Source organism: Aplysia californica, unplaced genomic scaffold (assembly GCF_000002075.1).
Source record: "Aplysia californica isolate F4 #8 unplaced genomic scaffold, AplCal3.0 scaffold00004, whole genome shotgun sequence".
In the NCBI taxonomy this organism is placed as follows: domain Eukaryota; kingdom Metazoa; phylum Mollusca; class Gastropoda; order Aplysiida; family Aplysiidae; genus Aplysia; species Aplysia californica.
This window is the reverse complement of record NW_004797274.1, coordinates 2195247-2197454: the sequence shown is the minus strand read 5'-3', so window position 1 is coordinate 2197454 and position 2208 is coordinate 2195247. Positions and strand designations below refer to the sequence as shown.

Genomic DNA, 2208 nt, shown 5'->3' with positions numbered 1-2208 from the left:
TCTCTCTCTCTCTCCCCCCTCTCTCTCTCGCTATACCTCTACTCTCTGTCTGTCTCTACACTCTGTAGACAGAGAGTAAAGAGAGAGAGAGAGAGAGAGAGTGAGAGAGAGAGAGAGAGAGAGAGAGAGAGAAAGAGAGTTTCTAACGCTTTCTCTCTACTCTCTGTCTATTTCTCTCTCTGTCTGCCTGTCTCTCTCTCCACACTGCAGCCAGTTTGGCACCTGGTGTACGAGACATACAATTTTAGTTTTTGAACAACCAAACCTCTTCTTAGTTTGTTGTGAAATGCTGGTCTTCCGACAATAAGTATATGTATTCAATACTCTCGAAGTACCAAGAACAGAGAAAACGAATAGGTGAACAATATGGACTCGTGTTTGGATAATATGTTCGTAGGCAGTATTTTGTTGCTTTAATTTGAAATTTTTTGGGGTGAAAATGAGGCAACAAACTGAAGAAGAAGAAAATAAAAAGGTGACCTTATTTAGGCCACATATGGCCTAAATAAGCTAAACCCCCCTCCCTTACCTTATTTAGGCCATATGTGGCCTAAATAAGCACTCCCAAAATAAAAAGGTCCTCTTCTTACACTCTTTGGTGTCAAAGGGAAGCAACCTGTACAAATGACGAGAATGATGTTATCCATAGTAGTTGGTTTCCTTTGGGTAATTATTATTATATCATTATTAATATCAACACATGTATTACTAGATCTATAACTATAACATGTATGTATTAAAGGTCATATATTATATATTATTACGATATATTTTTAGTGTGTGTGTGTGTATGTGTCTGTGTGTGTGTATTGTATTGTGTGAGTATGAGTGTGTGAGTGAGTGAATGTGTGAGTGTGTGTGAGGATATGATCAATATTACACCCAACCTCACTCGTACCTCCTCTCTCTTATGCAGCTGAAGAAGCTCCCTACAAACCTGTATCCTCGAACGATGAAGACAGCAACCCTACTGACCCTGAAAACAGCGCTGCGACCTTCACCTTGCACCTAGGAGCTCTCTTGTGTCTGTTTCTGTCGGCCATGATCTTATAGACTTCTTATTCCATTAGACTTCTAATTTTCAATTAGTCACAGGCCTACAACTGGATGAATATTGGCAGGAGGCATTATGCATTGGCTTTGTTTCTTTAAAAAAGCTTTAAACTACTATAGGGCCTAAGACGGGGGAAAACCCAACTTTTGAAACATTGTATCAATTCAATGTCTTGTTCAGTATTTTCTTGACAATGCAATTGTTTCTGTGTTGATCATTCACAATAGGCATGCAATTTCAATCACTACAGGTTCAATGTAATGTGCTTTAGATATATAATACTGTGTGCACTACACATAATATTATGTGCATAGTTAGCTTTACTCAGCTGGGTGAGAGCTGACTTCAACAGAGCTACATCTACTAAGGGTATTGCCATTGAGGAGCACACAAGTTTATGTCTTTGACATTTTTAATCTCTTGGAAAACTGTTGATAACATCAAGGACCCCCAGTTCCTGTAACTTTAACCTCAAGACTATTTTAAAACACAAAAGGGTATCTTTCTGTATAATTAAAAGCATTTCATGATCTAACAATCATCATCTTCTGACGATAGATTAGTAGAAAACAGGGTACATTTCACTTTCACATGTATAGGAAATAAATGCAGAAACTTTTTTTTTCTCCAATGGAAGAACAGAATTGCCAAAGAAGGCACTTCTCTTTTGCAGTTAAGTTTTTTGTGGATGACAATGTTTCCTTTGAGCGGGTAAAGATGAGTGTAAAGAAATCATTCCCAAAAGCACAGCATTTCCTCAGTGATTTCTTTCATTGTTCCAATTCACTCCTGCCTCTCCTAATTCCACGCGCCATGTCCACACTCCAAAACAAGAGCACAGTGTGTACTGATACAAGCATAAATGAGTTACTTTATCAGCACTGTTTCTTCTTACGAAAGATGTTAAAATGAAAAAGAAAGAACGACCAAACATCAAACTAAAAAAAAAAAAAGAATCAACAAATCCAAACAATTCCTGAAATCGGTTGCTTTGTCTCCTCAGATGCAGCTTCATGCTGAAATTATGTTTTTCAATTTCAAGAAACATTTTCACTTTTTTGGCTATTTCTGGTCTGTTAAAATTTTTAAAAAACGAATTTACTTGATTTAATTTAGTCTCAAAGCAGGATCAAAGAGAAAAACAAACCCCCCCC

At 37.3% G+C, this 2208-nt stretch overlaps 1 protein-coding gene across 1 annotated transcript in view; it reads left to right on the top strand.

Moving 5' to 3' along the window:
• LOC106011166 overlaps positions 1 to 2007 on the top strand; it is a gene marked incomplete in the record, with an annotated part of 109853 nt that extends 107846 nt beyond the window's left edge. Inside the window, 1 exon segment of the mRNA XM_013079812.2 lies at positions 917 to 2007. Coding sequence (XP_012935266.1) covers positions 917 to 1053 — 137 coding nt within the window.
• Between the last annotated feature and the right edge of the window lie 201 nt (positions 2008 to 2208).